Here is a 19,806-nt window from a genome sequence, read left to right on the forward strand (position 1 = left end):
ATTGTAATCCCACACCTAGGGAAAAGACGTGTGGTAGGAAAAGCAACAAATACATTAAAGGGAGACGTTGGTTGACCTCCATGATATATTTTGGGGTTCTCAAAAAGACTCGCCCATCACAATATTCTTTGTAGTCTTGTTCCATTTCTTCTGGCTTGCTGCTGAACCTCCACAAGTTAGAGTGAGAGAGGAAGGACTGTGTGAAAATGTATGGATAGTTACTGGACAGTGCCTGAACACCACTGGACGAGACCAGGCGGAAGTGGGAGGACGAACTGGGGACAGAAGTGGGGTAGGGACTCTGAAGCGAGGCTCTGAGTGGGGCCAACTCCACCTCCTCCTGTGCAAGACTCAGCCTCATGCAGTTCAAAGTGATGCACAGAGCACACCTGACCAGAATCCAAATGAGCTAGGTTCTTCCTGAAGGTGGAGGATAAATGTGAACGGTACCAGAGGGGCCAGGTCAACCACACCCACATGTTCTGGGCTTGTCCCATACTTGCTGGGTTCTGGACAACCTTCTCCGAGGCAATGTCCAAGGTTGTGGGGGTGAGGGCGAAGCCATGCCCAAATTTGACAATCTTCGGGGTATTGGAGCAGCCAGAGCTACACATGGGGAAGAGGACCGACGCCCTTGTTTTCGCTTCCCAGTCGCACGTTGAAGAATCCTGCTCGGCTGGCGACCGGCAGCACCGCCCAAAGCTGCAGGCAGGCTTACTGACCTTTCGGAATTTCTCCATCTGGAGAAGATTAAATATGCCATCCGAGGGTGGGAGGAAGGCTTACTAAATGCATGGGAGCAGTTTGTCGGCCTGTTCCAGAGCCTGTTCGAGGCCAGCAACAATGACTAGATAGGGAAACGGGAAAGTTAGAAAGAAAAGAGAGAGGAAAAAGAAAATAAAGACGGGGGGAAAACATAGGAACGCGCAATCCGGGGGGAGAAGGGAAGAGGAGAATAGGCTGGAGAGACACAAAACGGACAAAGCGGGAGGGAGGGGCAGCACCCCCCCCCCCCCCCCCCCCCCCCCACTCTTTCACAGGGGAAATACAGCCGAAGTTGACGGGGGTAGAAAAGAAAGGGGAGGGGGAAGGGCGGGCTGGGGGAGGGTGCGGGAGGACCACACGCTGAGCCACATGGCAGCAGACTGTATGTCGGACCAGGGGGACACAAGGGGAGAGGGGGGGTAGGGAAGCGCGTGCTGGGTGTGTGTGGGAGGGACCACACGCCGAGCCAGATGGCAGCAGACTGTATATAGGTCCAGGGGGGACACAAGGGGGAGAGGGGGGTAGGGAAGGGCGGGCTGGGGGGATGTGGGAGGGACCACACGCCGAGCCAGATGGCAGCAGAATGTATATAGAACTTAAGAGAAGGAAAAGACAAACCTTTCTGTATTGTACAGTCAATGAACACGGCCAGCAATGTACATAATTGTTTATAATTTTTTTAAATGCCAATAAAAAGATTTTTTAAAAGAGAGATAGGAAGGACCTTGCTCACATTCTCTCCCAGTATTTCTTTTTAGTCTCATTGTGCAATGAATGACACTGTTTGTATCTCTTCTCTCTCAGTATGTAAATGGTAATTTTTCTGTTATATTAATCTTTGAACCTAATGAAACATGGAAGTCAGCATGGAAAATTATCTTGGTCAGATCATCCCATTTGCATATTATTGTGATGAAAGTGGACAAAGATTGATACAAATTGCTAGAAGCCAAGCTGCCACACATAGCGCAACACGTGAATTGAATAATTTAAAACTTTGGAATTTGCTGGAAATAATTTTGTTATAAAAATACTTTGATGCTTGTACCAAGTTACCTGTTAAAATAGGAGACAGGAATTTCAGATGTGCAGTGTAAATATTTGTACAGAACCAAAACCATATTTTTAAAAAAGGGTTGCTGTTATAACCGAAAGTTGCCATCAATAATTGTTTTTGCTTTTCTCCTATGAATGCAATATTATGAAACATGCATGGGCTGCGGCTCAAAACATATAAAATTGGCTGAGATATGGCATATGGAGGATAGAAGTGGCCCTCTTAGGAACAACGCAGCATTCAGAATTGAGACGTTGCTGTATAAATAGCTAAACCCAATTGTATCTGGTCACTTGTACCAGACAAGAGCAGATCACTAATCAATGACATAATTACTAATGAACTAATTGACTTTGATCCTTCATCTAATAAGATCCTAACTTCACCGCATTACTGTATCCAGTTGATTCATGTACAATTCTGGGGTTTCCGCCTCTGTATTTCTATCTGGAAGTCCATTCATATATTGATCATTCTTTATCAATCCTAAATTGACCTGTGACTGTCCCCTTGTCCTCCTCTATCAGTTTAAACTAATTTTCCGGTTTCTCTTTTCTGTACCATGGCCCAGAACATCTATTCTCCAGATGGTCGTAGCCCAGAGGTGCCCCCCCAAGATGTGCTGAGGACCATTGGAAATCTCCAAAGGAATTTCCCAGGAAGTTTGGACTTCCGATGGGCAATTACCCTGCTTCTGGAACTCTCAAAAACTCTGAGATAAAGTTGGAGACTTTGAATGGTTCCGACTCACTTATCAGAATCGTTAGCTAGGAAATGTTAGAAGAATTAAGACCAGTTCTAACTCCTGGATAACTGATTCCCTGTTGGGCGCTCCTAACAACATCCTCCCCTCCCGATTCCCTCGACTACTCTCCTCTGTCCACTGACTACACCCTTACCTCACGATCCGCCTAACTACCCCCTGACCCAGCTACCCTTTTTTGACCCCTCCAACTAATGCCTAATCCGACTGCCTGCCAACTCCCAATTCCCCCGACTCTCCCCAATCCGATTACCCCTGACTCCCTGACTACCCCACTGAACTGACTACACCAACTATCTCCCAACTACTTTCCTGATCCACTTTGAATAATCCCCGACCTGACAACCACCCCTGACCACCCGACTACTCCCCCTGCGTCTCTGCCTACAACTCCTGTCCCTGACTACCCCCAACCCGACTACTTGCCAACTCTAACTCCCTTCGATCCCTTGACTATCCCGACCCAAGTACAGTAGCATTGTGCATAGCACAATTGCTTCATAGCTCCAGGGTCCCAAGTTCGATTTCGGCTTGTCACTGTCACTGTCTGTGCGGAGTCTGCACATCCCGTGTGTGCGTGGGTTTCCTCCGGGTGCTCCGGTTTCCTCCCACAGTCCAAAGATGTGCAGGTTAGGTGGATTGGCCATGATAAATTGCCCTTAGTGTCCAAAATTGCCCTTAGTGTTGGGTGGGGTTACTGGGTTATGGGGATAGGGTGGAGGTGTTGACCTTGGGTAGGGTGTTCTTTCCAAGAGCTGGTGCAGTCTCGATGGGCCGAATGGCCTCCTTCGGCACTGTAAATTCTATGAAGTACACACTGCTACACATCTCTGTTCCCCGCCCATGATTACCTACAAAGCCCCAACAGTAGCTCCTGACACACTGACTGCCCCCCTGACATACCCTACACCCACTTACCATACCCAATTACCTTCTCTCCATAGCTCCTAAAGTGGCTTTGGGACATTTAAAGTTACTGGAATATGGAAGCTGGTGCTGTATAAAAAGGGCATGGTTTGGTTTCCCCTGATGTTCCTGCACTATGAAGGAGGTCTCTACGCTCCACGTTTCTGAGGGGTCCCGGTTCGGAGGTCCGGGGAGAAATGTGGAGCTCTGGTGCAAGGTAAGTAACTTGCAGCGGAGTGATCTGATGGTAATTGCTACTCCTCAGACGCTTCAGCCCCATTTACTGTTTTATGTACGTGTCTAAGATACGCTCACAGATGCCTGAAATCTTCACATTTCTCCAATATTGCCAGACAACTCAGATATTGGATACTAATAATCTGAGTGATTTAGTTAAGTCCACATCAAGGTCTTCAATCTGACTAAACTACACAGGAATGAGGAACGAGTTGGCTAAGATTGTTTGAGAAATTGGATTAAAATATATATGGTCGTAGATAAAGCTGTGAAGAACATTCAAGGACATAATTCATAATCTGCAACAATTTACATTCCCTAAATGAATAAAAATACCATATGTAAAGTGACCTAACTGTGTCTAATAAGTGAAGTTAAAGATAGTACTGATTAAAAGAAGAGGCGAATACTGTTGTTAAAAACGAAGTCTGAGAATTGGAATGATTTTGGAATCCAGCAAAGGATGGCAAAGAAATTGATAGAAAATCGAATGTGAGAGTAACTGGCAAGAGATATGAAAACAGATTGTAAAGGACCTTATCGGTATGTAAAAAGGAAGAGATTAGTGAAAGTAAACATGGTTCCCTTACAGACAGAGACGGGAGAAGTTACAATAATGAATAAGGAAATAGTAGAGACATTAAACTAATATTTTGGTCCATATTTTCATGGAATTGGGCTGAGTCAAGAAATCTTTAATAATGTGGAAAAGAATCGATTCCGGATTCCCTACCCCGTTCTTATTTCTGACAGTTTTCATTGGCGTTGGTAAAGATGGAGGTGGCCAGCCCAAACGCAACACTCCCATCTTTGCTGGCTCCATTACAGGTTGGCATTTCACCCCACAATTTCGATGGGGTGGGTCTGTTGTTAAAAGCCATGGTTCACAGATTCTCTGAGGAGTCATGAACCACAGAGAACTTTAGTCACAAGTTAGGAACCAGAGGAAAAAAACAATCATTCAACATTTCCTTTGAAATACATTATTCCTTTTAATTTTCAAAAAGCTGACAATCAATCACAGCCATTTATAATATTAATGTCAGAAGCTTCCATCTACTTCACTTGTTAATCTCGTATAAATAAACACACAGGCAGTAAAAATCCACAACAGAGATAGATCAGATTATTGTGAGGTAATAAAGATGTCAGTCAAACAAAGTTGACCTCTCAGCCTTGTCAACAATGCCTGCTGAGAACTAATTGCATATCCATCCTTGGAGCTCAACCAGGCATTCGCAATGAGGCCATCTGGGAAAACAACAAATGTCTAATCAACAGACACTGTTAGAATAGATGACATATCCTGCCTCTGTCTTCCTGGAGCAAATAAATGGTGGTCAGAAGCCTCTTTAACGGACACAAGTTCATGGATATGAGAACTTTCTTAAGTCACATTTCCCATCTCCTTCATGAAAACCCAGCCCTTTGTATCTGTCCTCCAGGCTAGAAGCCACAAAAGAAAGTTTGAAAATAGAGACGTAATAGTCTAGTGAGAATGTGAAACTTACAGAAATTAATATTAATAAAGAAATAGTATTTTTTTTATTAATTACCCATAGTCCACAAAGGACCATAGGCATTTATCTCTATCGGAAGAGACACTTGGTTATATATTTCTTAAGGGCCACCACCCTGCAAGGGTGGGGCAAGGCACAGAAAAGCAAGGAGGCAGGGCTCCATGAACTACAGCAGTGGTGGAGAAATTAATGCAACTAAAAGCTAACAACTGGAATTCTCTGGCCAATCGCTGGTGGCAGAATGATCTGGTCCCGCTGGCAGTGCACCCCCACCCGTGGGTTTCCCGAAGGCGTGGGATGGCTTCAATGGGAATTCCCATTGACAGCAATGGGAGCAGAGAACCCTGCCATCTCCCACCGCTGAGAAACATGTGGCCGGTAAGCCAGAGAATCCCACCCAACAAATCCCCTGGACCTGATGGCCAGTGGATTTAAAGTTAGTGAATGCATTGGTCTTGATATTCCAGAATTCCCTCGACTCTTAAATGATCCCCATGGATTGGAAGATAGTGAATGTAACCGCGTCATTCAAGAAAATGAGGAGACAGAGAGCAGGGAACTACAAGCCAGGTAGTCTGAAACCAAGATTGGGAACAATTTTAGAACCTGTTATTGGAGATGTGATAACAAGGCACTTAGAAAATCATAATATAATTGAGCAGGTTCAACATGGATTTATGAAAGGAAATTCATGTTTAACAGTTTTGACTTAATTATGGTTGTAACTATGGATAAGGGGAACCAGTGGATTAGTGCGTCTGAATTTTCATAAAAGCATTCAATAAGATGCCACACAAGATTATTGTACAAAATCGAAGCTCATTGGATTGTGAGTAATATATTGGCGTGGATTAAGGACTGGTTAATGACAGAAACAGATAGTTGGAATAAATAGGTGATTTTCAGGTTAGCAGGCTGTAACTAGCTGGGTATACAAGGATAAGCGCTTGGGACTCAGCAATGAGAGGTAGTTAGATGAGGGGACTGCGTGTACTGTATCCAAGTTTGCTGATGTTACAAAGTTAAATAGGAATGTAAGTGGTGGAAAAGGACTCAAAGATGCTACAGAGAGACATAGACAGGTTAGGTGAGTGGGTGAGAAGGATGCAGGAGAAATCTAATGTGAAGAAATGTGGTGTGCAAAATAGAAAAGCAGAATGGGCTAGGAAATGTTGGCATTTAGAGGGACCTGAGTGTCCTTTTACATGAATCAAAGGAAGTTAACATGCATTCACAGCAAAAAATTGGGAAAGCAAATGGGTGTTAGCCTTTATTATAAATGGCCTCATTGCAGTTATATAGGGCCTTGGTGAGAACCACACCTGGAGTATTGTGAACAGTTTTGATCTCCTTAACAAAACAAGAATATATTAGCTACAAATGTTAACTAGATGGATTCCTTGGATAAGGGGATCATCCATTGAGGAGGGATTGAGTCAAGCAGGCCTATTCCCTGGAGTCTAAAAGAATGAGATGTGATTATCTTGAAACATATAAGATTCATAATGGACTTGACAGAGTAGACGATGAGAAAATGTTCCCCTTCCAGAAAACCTAGAATCCAAGGGTCACCTGAAATGAGGAGAAATTTCTTCACTCAAAGCTTTGTGAATCAGGAATTCTCTACCTCAGAGAACTGGATCATCAGCTCAGGTATTGAGTATGATCAGGACAAATGCAAAGGGAATCAAGGGACAAAGGGATAGGATGGAAGATGGACAAAGTGGATCTTACTGAGAGGCAAAGCAGGCCTGAAGGGCTGAAATGCTTCTATTTCTTGAGTTCTTACTACTAAAAAGCATTCAGATAGAAAGGTTGTTAATATAGAATAGCTATGACCTTATAAGATAGCAATGTGGTTTCCAGATTGCTGAACTTGGACTTTTCCATGAGGATGCTGAGTTTTTTGCCCTGCTTTTTCTTAATATAATTCTCCAGTAAAAAGAAAACAAAAGTACGAACTTGTTAACATGCCACTGATCCCAATTTATAAACACAGTCCCAAGGTTCTACCAACTTAAGAGCTCTATTCTTTGAGCTACAGCAAGAGGACCATGCAACCCTCTGTGTTAAAGGAATGAACATTTGTGTGCTAGAGTATTTGCCCCACTTATTTCACTCTTAATTCACTTTGCTAATTAGGTTTATTTTCCACACAGGTCCAGAGTACATCATGGATGCCTCATCAACCATATGTTATGCAACCAGCAGTAAGTTATTCCAAACCTTTTTGTAGCTTTAATATGTTCTTTGAATTGCAGCACCATGTCTTCAGCTTGTGTAAGATGCAGATAGCCACAGATTTCCCAACAGTGAATAACATTCATGCCATAGATTTATGTGTAGTTATCTATAGCAGAACTATATTTTCTGTTTTTCACCTCCCTGTTTTCTGTATCAATACAAAATACTATCTCATGGGGTAAACATTGGGGTCCCATATTACCATAGAGCAGGGGCTGGTTTAGCACAATGGGCTAAACAGCTGGCTTGTAATGTAGAACAATGCCAGCAGCGCGGGTTCAATTCCCGTACCGGCCTCCCCGAACAGGCGCCGGAATGTGGCGACTAGGGGATTTTCACATTGAAGCCTACTTGTGACAATAAGCGATTATTATTATTATTTGATATTTGAAGGCTGGAGGGGTGGGTGTAACATTAAATAAAGTGGGTTGCCAATAAACTACCCTGCCACCCATATTACAGGAGGTGGGCAAAGTGTAAGGCAAGTTGCCCACCCTTTGGCCTATTCAAGCCCTTAAATGGCCAATTAACTGTTGTTGACATGAAGCTTAACAATTTTATTATTTATCAATCAAATTATTAAGGAGAATTAGGCAGTACTCCTCAGTTCTGTACATCTAATTTTATTCACTGTCTACTGCTGGCTGAAGGTTACAAAAACCTTGTTTTGTGATAGCAAAAGGATGGATTGCGAAATGTGTAATGAGTATTCGGAACCAAAGGGTAATAGACATTTAATCGCACTTAAAAGCCACCAAAATGGAGTGGCTGCTACAAAGAAGAGCCACAAATAAATGGAATATTTTTAACAGCCAGAACGAGTAGTATAATTCGGCAGTACAATTTAATTAAAGCCAAAATTCTGTCCTCAATGAAGATACTGCTATCCACTGTTGCGCACACACACTGTGCTAATTGTTTCTTTTCCAATTGGTGTTTGAAATGTTAAATGATTGAATTCAACAGAGCTGTTGGGTAAATTGACCAAATGCTTTATCTGCTCTTGCAGACAGCAGTGCCTTTTTTGTGCTGCTGGCTTCCTCCAGCCTGGGAGAATGGTCGTCATGGTGGCAGACCTTCCAAAAACACAGCAGTGCTTTTGGCTGTGTGGCCAGATTCTATTTCTGCCCAGCAGAGTAAACTGGGCAGTTTTGGAACACAAACTGACTCATCAGAGAATCTCTTCCATTTTAGGATTTCTTCACAGATTGATGGGTGGGGCCAGGGGAAGGACGGTAAGGTGCTGTGGATGCGATCCTTGACTTTCGCTGGAAACGGTTACAAAGTGGGCAAAGCTGCAGTATCACCCGCCTGCCTACTCTTCCTGGCATGAAACCTGGGAGCTTTTGAGGTCCAGCCTCATTTAAATGCCACTGCCAAACTCCAGGTATCCTGCTGCAGTATGCCAGTTCTAGGAAATTGGACAGCTTGCACAAACAACCAGTCAGTGATTGGTGCCCTGGGGGCAGATTGGGAGAGAGGTGATCCTGGGGAATAATCTCAGATGGGCCAGTAATGGCCCAGGATTCCTTTTAGGGCTCCACAATATTTTTAAAAAGTAGACATTTCCTGGTTAGGCCACTGAGCTTTTGGTACAAATGGACAGGGATTTACAGGTGCACACTCCACCAATTTATACTTGAAAATTGCAAATGGCTCCTACAATAGGCATAGTATCCTGAACCACATATTTCAACTGCCACTTTGTCTGCTTCATGCGGTGGGCCCATTTCCTAGTTCAAGAATTTCCTCACTAAACTTCTCTGCCTATCTGTGTCTCTTTTCGCTAAAATGTTACTTCAGATCTACTTCTTTTCAAGCTTTTGCCAGCAACATTTCACATATCTCCAAATGTGGCTCATAATTGTGATAAATTGTGTTTGTTAATGCTCCTGGGAACACCTTGGGTGTTTTGCTGTGTTTGGACGTGCTATTGAAAACTTAGTTGTCTATGTTATTGAAAGTCTGCAATATTACACAAGAAGAAAAATTGCAGTTCTGTAAGAAAGAATCAACGACATGTTTTGAAAGGTCAGAATCATTTTCTTATTCGGTGTACATTCATACCCAATTGATGGTGCAGTTGATTGAGCACCTGGTCTGATAATTCTGCTTTGCAACTGACTGTGAACCTGTTTCATTTCAATGTCTGTATTCTTTCCCCCCTCACTCAGCTGGGCAGTCAGCAGTTGCAGAGTGCAATTGTAAAGAATGCAACTGTCAAAGATTTTGTTTTCAGTTTCACTGAACTGAACCAGCAAAATGATGACTTGCGAAAATAACCTCTGGTTTGAAATATTTAAATATTCTCAACAAAGGTTGTCTATCGAGTATAGAATCACCCCAGCGTAAGAAGTCTAAGGCCAGAAAATTAGAACCATCAGAGACAATTAAAATCATAAAACCTGCGTTTCATCAATCTCTTTATCATTTTCAGCTGCCTTCACCTGAACAAGGCTCGCTCTGTTTTTCTGGAAATAAAATGGAAAGCAGCTAGACCATGCTGTCTTGCACTTGTTACAACAGTACCCCCTATTTACTTTCTTAAATTATGATTATTAAGGCTGCTGAGAGACTAGTACTACTAGAAGATAGCAGAAAAGATTACATCCGGCATTCCTCTAAAAGGCTAGAATTAGATGGCATTTATGGTACAGGGGCTTCTTGGGTTTTTAACGATGACAGTTTACATTATCAGTGGGTTCCTGAAGTTAATTATGTTTGCTGATGAAATGTTAATGAAAAGCAGTACTACGGCCTGTGCTCTTTGTGATTACAAAATATCTGCTTAGTAGCAGCAATTCTACAACTTGACTAATTCTGAGAGAATGAATTTTCTCTGAAGGGTTACGGTATTTTAAAATGTAGTTGCCCGATTTACATAAAGGACTTTATAACATCTTCAGTATTCTGCTTTGCCTCCAAAACCCACCTTCTGGTTCCATGGGCACTGGCAACATCAACCAAAGTAGCCATTTTTATTGTGGAAGTCCAGATTGTGAGCATGGGAAGGAATTCAGTTATGGAGGGCATAATGCCCAAATATAATCTGTCCCCAGACCCATACACTGCACTTACCAACTGAGATACTATGAAATGAAAATCTAGGTAGTGATTAGGAGCTGAAAGCCAGATTGATTTTTTTTTTGTCTCCCAGCTCAGAGCAATGAAGCTAATTTTAGTATCTCTACTGCTGCCCCAACTGAGATCCATTATGTGGAGGTGCCTTTTGTAATTCAGAAAGGAGTTTCAATACTATTGTCAATGGTAAAAAGCTGTAAAATTGCAGAAAATGTCTCACATCACATACAATAAATTGGGCTGAACAGGGCTGAAAAATAGAGAAAAAGCATGATGTTTAAGTACAGTTCAAATGATTATAAAGAGACTGTCTCCCTGTAAGACATACTTTTTCAAATATGTTTTGAAAGTGTTACAGGCAGGGTGAGAGAGAACTGTTAAAATCCTTGTTCCATTTCCACTGTTGCCAATTAGTAAGCTTTTGAGAGGATTTTTTGTGTGTGTGCTATTAACCCCGAGTTTCTGCAGTAAGTTGTGTGTTTAAATAAAAGAAGATGATTGTTTATTTGAGCATTCACCCTGAAATCTAACACTACTGCACTGGGCGACACGATAGTACAGCGGTTATCACTGTTGCTTCACAGCGCCAGGGACCTGGGTTTAATTCCTGGGTTGGGTCACTGTGCAGAGTCTGCACGTTCTTCCCATGTCTGTGTGGGTTTCTTCCGGGCGCTCCAGTTCCCTCTTACAATTCCCAAAAGGCGTGCCTGTTAAGTGAGTTGGACATTCTGAATTCTCCCTCAGTGTACCAAATCAGGCGCCTGAGTGTGGCGACTAGGGGAATTTCACAGTAGCGTCATTACAGTGTTAATGTAAGCCTACTTGTGACACTAATAAAGATTATTATTATCAATCTTGCCCATCGCCTGAGGTGAGGTGACCTTCAGGTTAATACACCACCAGTCAGCTCTCAAATGGGAAAGCAGCCAATAGTTCTCTGGGACTGTGGAGACATTTACATTTTGGGAGGTCGGTTAGCTCAGTTGTCTGGACGGCTAATTCGTGATACGGAGAAATGCCAACAGCACGTGTTCAATTCCCATACCGGCTGAGGTTATCCCTGAAGGCCCTGCCTTCTCAACTTTGACCCTCGCCCGAGGTGTGGCGACCCTCAAGTTAAATCATCACCAGTCAGCTCTCTCTCAAAATGGGATAGCAGCCTATGGTCCTCAGGGCCTATGGTAACTTTCACTCACTCACATAAATACACACACACACTGAAGGAAAGCACAGTTGAAGAAATCAGGGGACTTTTACAAGATATAAACAATTAATTATAAACCTAATTCACGTGATGGTCATGTTCTGGAAAATATGCATGGAGGGCCTGATGAAAAGACGGCTCCACTCCTAAAGTGTAATTTGCTGAATTGAACAGCCAGTCATTTTGAGGATTTTCAAAGTTAGTTTCCTGTTGTCTCATTACCAGGCGGTCAGTTTGCTGTATGGGTGAACCTAAAAAGGAACAGACTTGGGGACATCATGATATTCTTTTACAATATAGGTATTGCTTCCCTTTCTGCTGCTGGATCTATCAGCAGACAGCATTTGAAAATTTGTGATTCATCACAATAGCAGTTCATTTTCCAAATATGATGGTGGACTTTGGTTGATTAGCCCTGGTTTGTTGTTTTAAGATATTCATCCTGAGCGGGTTAAGACAATTGCCTTCTTTGTGGAAGGGGGGGGGAGAACGTTTTTAACGACGTACCTAGCCCCGTCCCGGCCAACATGGCGCTGCCGCCACTCCCGGTGCTTCTATCTGCGTTCCTCTGTCTCCTGCTGGGGCTGCCCAGCCAGGCCCAAATGCCCGGGGACGGGGGAGCTTTCAGCCCCGGACAGAGCGGCGGCAACGACTTTTCGGCGGCCCAACACTGCAGGTAACGGTAATAATACCGCACACAGGAGCAATCATAACGGAGAGGAGGGACAATAGTACTCCACGGGGTCAGTGCTAATGGAGGGAACGGACAACAATATTCCACAGAGACAGAACGAATGGAGGGAAGGGACAATAAACTCCACGGAGACAGTAATAATGGAAAAAAGAGATAATACTCTATGAACACGGTACGAATGGAGGCAAGGGACAGTAATGCTGCACGGGGCCACATTAATGGAAGGGACAATAAAACTCCATGGAGACAGTAATAATGGAGGGAAGAGAATAATATTCCACGGAGGCCAAAATGATGGAGAAAAGAGACAATACTATACGGACACTGTGAACGGAGGCAATGGACAGTGAGTGGTTAGGGTGTGGAATGTTAGGGTGTGGAATGGACTGCCTGCTGTGATAGTGGAGTCGGACACTTTAGGAACTTTCAAGCGGTTATTGGATAGACACATGGAGCACACCAGAATGACAGGGAGTGGGATAGCTTGATCTTGGTTTCGTTCAATGCTCAGCACAACATCGAGGGCCGAAGGGCCTGATCTATGTCTATTTCTATACTTTTGCTCTCAGGTCTGGGGCGAGATTCTCCGAGCCCCCGCCCCCACCGGTTGCAGAATTCTCCGGCACCGGATATTGGATAGTGGACGGCGCCGGGGGGAACCCGCAGTTCTGGGCAGGTCGCTCGGCCCATCCGGCACTGAGAATCGCAGGGGTACCGGTGAATCGCCATTTTGGCTGTCTCGGGTGATTCACTGGACTGCGCCACGCAAAACGCGATTGTGCTGATCTGGCCGCTTCCGTGAATCGCGGGAGGGCGTCGGACCAGCGTCGCGGGAAAATTTGGCGACCCAGGCGATTCTTCAAACCGACTTCCATGCCATTTATTCATCCCATTCGCCCCCCCTTGTCAAGCTGTGATCCCCGACCAATTTGTATCGACCCTCCGGTCCCCCAAGCCAAGATGAGATCCCCAAATAACCATGCCCCTGCCCACCTGATGACCTTTATATTCCCTATGATCGTTCATGCCTTCCCCACCACCCTTTGTCCTTGCACCTGCCATGCCAACTCACCCAGTTTTCACCATGCGCAGACATCAGGACGCATGCAAACATGAGATAAAATAAAGTTCTATCAAATAGTGGGCGGGATTCTCTCAGCCCGGGAACGGGCTGGAGAATCGCCGCGACCAGCGCGAACCGCGCCACGCCGCCCTGACGCCGGGACGTGATTCCCCGCGGAGCAGAGAATCGGCGCCATTGGCACCAACGTGGTCGGCGAGCGCCCCCCCCCCCCCCCCCCCCCCCCCCCCCCGTAGATTCTCGGCCCACGATGGGCCGGAACAAAAACCCCGAGTCCGACCGGCGCCGTTCTAACCTGCTCGGAGCCGGCAGGACCTCGGCGTGTGGGGGATGGGGTGCGACCCGGGGGGGGGGGGGCCTCCGTTGTGGCCTGGCCCACGATCGGGGCCCACCGATCGGTGGGCTGGGGGCCTCCTTTTTCCGCGCCGGTCCCTTTAGCCCTATGCCATGTTGCGTTGGGGCCGGCGCAGAGAAGGGAGCCACTACACATGCGCGCGTTGGCGCCGGTGCCATTGTGCATGCGCGGACCCAGCTGATGCCAGGATCAGTAGCTGGGGTTGCTCCAGTGCTGTGCTGGCTCCCTGTAGGAGACAGAATTGCTGCTCCTGAGGCCATGTTGACGCCGTCGGGAAACACAACGGCATTTCCAACAGCGTCAACACTTAGCCTCAGGATCAGAGAATCCTGCCCAATGTTTGAAGTGTTCACTCCAGACTTAATTTTATTTTTTTTAAAGTCATTCATAAACCCATTTATTACATTTACCTATTCTCAAGTAAAGAAAGCCTTATAACAGCATACATTTATTTAAATCTACACTCCCTTATAGCGACAAGCATTACAAGAATATTCCAACATCAGTCTATAATCACTTGCAGCTGTGCATCAAATTGTGAAATGGCATAAATCCTACTGTGATAATGGTTGGTTGTGAAATCAGTCTTGCAGCCCTAAGGCATATGTCAACACAGAGTGAAATAGCAAGCAATTTATTTTTTGAACACTCTGGGCATTTTTTCAAAGATTCATGGGCAAGACGTTTGCCTTGATAGCCTGACTGCTCCCTTTGACAGGTGTTTTTGACAAATGCTTCTGACAGTCTTGACAGTTGAATTTGACAAGCCAATTAGCCTCACGATAATGGGCTTATGTACTTTTTATACAAATTTATGTTTACATTTAACAATTTCAAACGGCATTTTACCATATGTGTCGTAAAAACTTTTGCCTGGGATGTGCCCTTTTGTCTCTGATAGACAATGAGGCCTTTTTTGAAAACACAGGGCCAGTCATCTGACCTTGGGTGGCCATCTTTGCAGCACATTGTCCACTCTTAAAAGGAGAAGTCGATTTCAAAGAGCCCACATTGAATAAAGTTCACATGTTAAAAGTCAGGAATATGACATGCCATTACTGCCTGACAACCGTAATAGGAGATTTGGATCTCCTGTGTCACAGTGACATCAACCACACAGTAATGATGTTCACTTCGATTTTTGTCATTGCACTCCATGTTTGATAATAAATATTCTCAGAGCACCTTCTAATGAAAGGTGTTTTTTAAATGCCAGAATCTTTATGAGATGAAATATGTTTGTTTTGTATCCCAATATATGGCAAACTGGCATAAAGCATGTTGCAATATAACACTCCATCACAGTATACGATGTCCTATGAAATAATGAAGTACTTATTTCAGTTTTCTTGCAAAATTCAAGGGAATGTTTGCCAAACACCTTTTCACAAAATCAGTTCTATTTAATATGGCCTATATTCTCTTGAGTTTAGAAGAACGGGGTGGTCTCATTAGAACATAAAGTTCTTCGAGGGCTTCACAGAGTTGGGGGACATAGTATCAGGATATTTATCACTCTATCACTGAGATGAGCGATTTCTCCACTCAGAGAGTTGTGAATCTTTGGAATTTTCTATCCCAAAGAGCTGTCAGTTGTTGAGTATATGCAAGACAGAAATTGTTAGATACTAAAGAAATCAAAAGAGATATGTGGGGAAAGAGTGTGATAGTGGAGTTGAGGTCGAAAATGAGCTATGATATTCAGTTGTAGAGCAAGCTTGTGACGGGCTGTATGGCCTACTCTTGTTTCTTTTTCTTATTTAGCATGTCTAATGTATTCCAGCAACTTCTAATACTCATATATTCAGCTGAGTTGCCCCTCTAGCTCGCAGTTTATTGTGCTTCAGCACTGAGCTAACTCTGATATTTCAATCATAGGCTGGGTGCAGGCCTACTGCCAAAATAATTGAACGAGGTTTGGGGTATGTTTCATTTTTTGATGCATTCCTTTCATGGATTGTCTTGCTTTTAAAATATGGCAAGTTCATGAACGAATGGTTCTCTGACTAGCACATGAGTTCATGAAGAGGCATGATAAAAAAAATATGTTGTATAGAGCTAAACAACAAACATTCTTCCTGTTTGATTGTTTTTCTGGCTTTGGATATGTCCACTTGAATCCTGTGAGGTCACCAGGAAGGAATGAGAAACGACCACAGTTGACATTTGAACTATTTCCAATGCTGAATGCAAACTAGCAGCACTAATAATTCTCTGACTAGCACGTGAGTTCATTGAGAGGCATGATTTAAAAAATATGTTGTTTTGAGCTGAACAACAAACAATGCACATTTGAAGAGTTTTCTTAATGAAATCTGCAGTTATGTGGCCACTGTGAGACTTGTATCTTGCTTGCTCGTGTACAAATTGAAGAAATCTGGAGACTTTTATAATTTTCTTTTGGGAACTAAACATACCTCATTAAAAAGTCTTTCCTGACCTTTTATTCACTTTACAAGCCCAATAGGAAAAAGCAGTTCAGACCAATATTCTTATTTCTTAATTTTTACTCGTATTCCATTTTACGGTATACAAGACCAGTTCAGACCAGTTTCTTAGTTCCCAGTTTTGACTGTTTAGTAGCTGAAAAGCTATTTAGCATAACCATCCAGAAATACCCTTCAGTCCCTCAGCACAACATCCAACTGTTTCTCCGTACAATCCAATGTTTATTGCATTCACTACGCAATGGAGAAGCCCATTCTACATGTTTTAAAACATATTTTAATACAGTTTTCAACATTTTATACATAAAACAATGCAAAACATCAAGAACAACAACCACCCCCCACTCTACCAACCAACAATAACTCAAAAATTGCCCCCTCCCCCCCCCCGATCCCTACCCCCCAGCAGCTGACAGTAACCAACTCTTTAAAATGAAGAATAAACAGACCCCGGGGGCAATTCTCCAAAATGGAGACAAAGTGTTTGCGCCGTCGTGAACGCCGTCGCATTTCACGATGGCGCGAAGCGGGCACGGGGACGACCGATTCTGTCGTCTGTCTCCAGCACAGCGCTGGAGCGGTTCACGCTGCTCCAGCCTCCCTTCCCGGCGCCAAATGGGCGCCGCGCCAACCTGCGCATGAGTGGGGGACATCTTCGGCGCGCCGGCCCCGACGCAACATGGCGTGGGGGATTCAGGGGCCGGCCGAGCAACAAAGTAGGCCCGGGGGGGGGAGAGGCTGGCCCGCCGATCGGTGGGCCCCGATCGCAGGCCAGACCGCATCGGAGGCCCCCGCCGGTGAAGGAGTGCTTTTCCCTGCCCCACAGGCTGTCCCCCGACTCTTCGCGCAGAGTACCCGCCGGCAGCAACCAGGGGTAAACGGCGCCGGCAGGACTCTTTCGTATCCGCATGGCCATTCAGCCCATCTAGGCCGGAGAATCAGCGGCCCCGCCGATTCCAGCGGCCCGCGGCCGGCGCTGCGTCAAACACGCCGGCACAAATGGCGCCGATTCTCCGCACCTCGGGAATCGCGCACTGGCGTCGGGGCGCGGTTGCGGCGATTCTCCGTCCTGGCGCGGGGCTCGGAGAATCATCCACCCCCCCATCTCTCATGGAAGCCCTCAATCAGCCCCCTCAAAATAAACTCCACCTTCACCAAATACAGGAACTCCATTAGGTGTCCAAGCCATACTGAGGCACTGGGCAGAGAGGCTGACCTCCACCTCAACAGGACTCACCTGTGAGCAATCAGCGAGATGAAGGCTAAATCATCTGCTCTCGTCTGCAGCTCCAGTAAGTCTGACACCCCAAATATGTCCTGCAGGGGACTGGGCTCCAAATCCAAATGCAAAATCGCCAACGTGGTGCTGAAACATGAACCCCAAAATTTCTCCAACTTCGGGCAGGACCAGAACATATGTACATGGTTGTCCCGACCTCGCCCGCACCACTCGCAAATGTCCTCCACTTCCTCAAACAAGCTGCTCATCCTCAATCTTGTTAGGTGCGTGGTACATCACATTTAACTATCTCAGCTTCAGTCTCGCACATGAGGTTGAGGCATTCACCCTCCACAACACCTCACACCACAACTCCTCCTTCAATGCCACCACTTTAGCTCCACTTCCCACTTGGCCTTTACCCCCTCCAGCATACCATATCCTCCTCCAAAATCTTCCCATAAATCGCCAAGATGGCCCCTCCGTCCAACAACAAGGTGGGAGGTGTCATCGGAAACGTCGGGAAAACCTTCCTTGCAAAGTCCCGCACCTGAATACACTTAATGCCTCCTCCGCGGAAATCCAAACCTCTCCATCAACTCCTCCAAACTCGCAAACAGCACTTCCAAAAATAGGTCTTTCATTTCCATCACCAGTCTCACCGGCTCAAACATGGGTGCGATTCTCCGCTCCCGTGACTAAGTGCCCACGCCGTCGTGAACGCCGTCGAGTTTCGCGACGGCGTGAAACGGCCTCGATCGCGATCGATTCAAGGCCCGAAAATGGGCAAGGAACGGGGCCGCGAGGAACTCGGGTGGGGGGGGCGTGTCGTGAAATCAGCGTCGTCAGCGCGCGCCGGGCATTGGCGCTGCGTAAAAGCGGCGCCGTGTAAATGACGCGGCCGGCGCTGCGTAACTGCCGTCACCCGCGCATGCGGGGTTGCCGTCCTCCCCGAGGCCGCCCTGCAAGAAGATGTTGAATGGATCTTGAGGGCCCCCCCACCCCCGGTGCAGGAACCCCCCTCCCCCCCCCCCCCCCCACAGGCCGTCCCCCCAGCATTCCTGCGCTGTTCCCGCCAGCAGCGACCAGGTGTGGACGGCGCTGGTGGGAACCCGTCGTATTGGGCAGGCCGCTCGGCCCATCCGGGCCGGAGAATAACGGGGATAGCGGAGAATCGCCATTTTGGGTGTCTCGGGCGATTCTCCGGCCTGCGCCGCGCAGAACACGACGGGGCCGTTCTCGCTGCTTGGGTGAATCGCGGGAGGGCGTCGGACCGGCGTTGCGTCGAAAGATGGCGCGCCAGGCGATTCTCCCAACCGGCACGGGAGCGGAGAATCGCGCCCATGATTCTACTGAACTGGCATCAACTTCAACCCCACCCCTAACTTAAAATGCTGCCAAAACTGCCTCCAAATATTCAGCGTGGCTACCACCACCGGATTACCTGTGTATTTCCCAGGGGCAAATGGGAGCAGCACCGTTGCCAGCACCCTCAACAAGAGCCTCCCCCCATCCTCACCCACCTTCTCAGCATTCACCACCCAATAGTAATACATCTGATTCGGAAGGGCCAAACCCCCATTTGTCGCCCTCTCTGAAGCACCGCCTTCTGAATCCTTGCCACCTTACCCACCCATACAAATGACAAAATCAACCATTCCACCCCCATAAAAAAACACCTTCGGCAAACCCTGGAATAAAAATAAAAAGCCCAGAAGATATTCATCTTTACCCACCTGCACCCAGCCTGCCAATGATAGGGGGAGGTTGTGCCACGTCAACACATCTGCCTTTAACCCTACTCATGAGGCTCATAAAATTTAATGTATGGAACTGGGCCCAGTCCCGGGCCACCTGCACTCCCGGATACCTGAAATGAGTAGTCGCCACACAAAATGGCAATCTCCCAGGCCTCATCTCCTTGTTGATCACTCGTTTTGTTTAGAAGAATAATTACCTCATGTCAACCTTAAGTTTACTCTTTGCTAGAATGAATTCTTATCCTAATGTTAATGATTGGTTTTCCTGGATTTACCTTTCCACCGTTGTTTACCAACTGATATATTTCTGTGACCGTCTCCAATCATCCCTTTAAAAGCTGAGAATCAAAATTTTTCTAATCCTCTAATTAGTTATTCCTCTAATGCAGGAGGTTAGCCTTGTGGCTTTTTTCTGCATTGCCTCTCTAATATTTTTTTAAATAATCTTTATTGTCACAAGTAGGCTTACATTG

The 19,806-nt window shown here is 45.7% G+C and overlaps 1 protein-coding gene across 7 annotated transcripts in view; it reads left to right on the forward strand.

Annotated features, from left to right (window-relative positions):
- Positions 1–19,806, forward strand: part of LOC140425249 (RNA-binding motif, single-stranded-interacting protein 3) — a 2,012,293-nt gene that overhangs the window by 1,878,718 nt on the left and 113,769 nt on the right. For all 7 annotated transcript variants that reach the window (XM_072509361.1, XM_072509362.1, XM_072509358.1 and 4 more), the window contains one exon: positions 7,408–7,458. In XM_072509361.1, the coding sequence (XP_072365462.1) occupies positions 7,408–7,458 (51 nt within the window). The remainder of the gene's footprint in view (positions 1–7,407; positions 7,459–19,806) is intronic.

The sequence above is a fragment of the Scyliorhinus torazame genome, chromosome 6 (assembly GCF_047496885.1).
Source record: "Scyliorhinus torazame isolate Kashiwa2021f chromosome 6, sScyTor2.1, whole genome shotgun sequence".
Taxonomy (NCBI): domain Eukaryota; kingdom Metazoa; phylum Chordata; class Chondrichthyes; order Carcharhiniformes; family Scyliorhinidae; genus Scyliorhinus; species Scyliorhinus torazame.